This window comes from Tarenaya hassleriana, unplaced genomic scaffold (genome assembly GCF_000463585.1).
Source record: "Tarenaya hassleriana unplaced genomic scaffold, ASM46358v1 Cleome1586, whole genome shotgun sequence".
Taxonomy (NCBI): domain Eukaryota; kingdom Viridiplantae; phylum Streptophyta; class Magnoliopsida; order Brassicales; family Cleomaceae; genus Tarenaya; species Tarenaya hassleriana.
This window is the reverse complement of record NW_010965006.1, coordinates 1-2050: the sequence shown is the minus strand read 5'-3', so window position 1 is coordinate 2050 and position 2050 is coordinate 1. Positions and strand designations below refer to the sequence as shown.

At 40.4% G+C, this 2050-nt stretch overlaps 1 protein-coding gene across 1 annotated transcript; it reads right to left on the bottom strand.

The window, feature by feature from the left end:
* Positions 1-119: 119 nt before the first annotated feature.
* Positions 120-1473, bottom strand: LOC104809182 (NAC domain-containing protein 83-like). The gene is made up of 3 exons (XM_010535069.1): positions 1054-1473; positions 698-945; positions 120-622 (listed from the first exon to the last, which is right to left on the bottom strand). The coding sequence occupies exons 1-3, from the start codon at positions 1232-1234 to the stop codon at positions 269-271; spliced, it is 783 nt and encodes a 260-aa protein (XP_010533371.1). The 5' UTR covers positions 1235-1473; the 3' UTR covers positions 120-268.
* Between the last annotated feature and the right edge of the window lie 577 nt (positions 1474-2050).

Here is a 2050-nt window from a genome sequence, read left to right as displayed (position 1 = left end):
TTAAATAAAAAAAGTGTTAGACACTAATAAGTTGCTGATACGCAATTGTCTGTCCCTTGAGGAAAATTTCGTATAAAAACACACGAAATGTGAAATTTAGTTTATTTTTTTTCCTTGGATCAATCAAAAGATGTTAATTATTCTGATATTCTTCCACTGTTACACGAAAATACAAAACATAACCAAAAACAGGGCAGATTTGTTTTTTTCCTGAAGTTAAGAAAAACGAAGGGGTCCGTATTATAAATTATTAAAAACATTATTAGTTTCATGTTTTTCTTCTGAAATGATTGAAGCTACTGCAACTACTACTACTCCCGTCGACATCTTCCGATTCATCGGAAAAAACCTCCGTCGTCACCCCGCTCGAACCAGAACCCGACGGGGATTTCGGGTCCGAATTCAAATCCGTCGTCCATTCTTTTCTCATGAAATCGATCAATACAGGACTCGATTTCTTCCTAGGATCATTTCGGTGATCCCCATCATCATTATTTGTGTCATTATCGCAGTAATTGTGGTTTTTTTTGCATGAATCGACGTCGTCTTCGCTCTTGTTGTGGCCTCTCTTCTTCAGGAATATACGGCACAGGACCCAGTTCTTCGTCGGACCCATTGAACTCTGATTAACCAAAAAGAAAATAAGATTAGTGATCTCATTAATTAGGCTTAAAACGCGATTAGAGACACTACTTACCGGAGGAGGAGAAGCCAGGCGATACTCGTGCATGATCCAATCGGTTCGAGATCCGTGAGGAGGCTTTCCTCTGTAGAAAACTAGGGTTTTCTTCATGCCCACAACTTGGTTTCCTCTCGACGTCACGACCCGTTTGTCGATTCCGGTCGCTTTCCAGTAACCCGACCCGGTTGCCCGATTCGACCTGCTCCCGTTCGGGTACTTGGCTTCTCTCGTGCTGAAGAAGTACCTCTCCTTCTCCAACCCTCCTGCAGAAATCGAAGAATACCCATCGCGAATCACAACCCAAGAAAAACCGCATTCAGCGAACTGTGGGCAAGCGTTTCGCGATTTGAGAGGGGGATTTGAAAGCTCACCAGGTAAATCCCATGGATCGGCTTTGCAGACATCGACTTCGGGGATGATGGAAGCCGGCAAAGGGGACGAGTGCACTTTCCTCTTGAGGTATTGAACAACGAGCTCTTCATCTGTGGGATGAAATCGAAACCCAGGAGGCAGTCTCAGAACGCCATTCTTCACGAAATTGAGCTTCTCCATGGGCCTCAAACAGGGATAATCAGAAGGAACCCCGAAGAAGGAAACAGAGCGAGAAAATTCGAAAAACCCAGATCGTCAACCGCGGAAGCAGAGTGGAATCAGAGCGAAACAGAACAAACTGACATTTCTCAGAGAGAGAGAGAGAGAGAGAGAGAGAGAGAAGTGGGTATGCGGTGTAGGGAGAGGGAAACAAGGGAAGGGATTTTTATAGAGCAAGTGAAAGACGGAGAAGACGACCATGTGTTTGGCGTAAACCATACTCAACCTCCTCCCTTACCCTTTCGACGCCATTTTATTTTTAATTCTTCTACATTTTTTTATACGTGTAATTTAATTATGTTAATATAACAAAGTTATGATAATTTCGTTTTCCAGCTTTAAACGCATTACTATTAGTACATTGTTTATTTTAGTTGGTATCCACCATCTACCATTTCCCTTTTGTTCATCACCTTGACACTCTTCACCAAATTCAGAAAAATCATACTTAAAAAAGTGTATCAACACAAGCTTGATTTTTCTTGTAAGAAAGTTGTAATACAGCTTTTTAGATCAAAGTCTTAAGACAATAGTAATTATTTATATAAAATTAAATAATAGATGCATCATTAATATCGGATATCCACATAAAAATACCATATGGACAGACATTCTCTCCTGTCTCTTTTTTTTTGTTTCATTATTTTTTGTGAATCATATGATCATATATTAAAATAACATGTTCATGCTTATTATTCCTACATTATCAAAACCGATATCTCTCTCTCTCTCTCTCTCTCTCTCTCTCTCTCTCTCTCTCTCTCTCTCTCTCTCTCT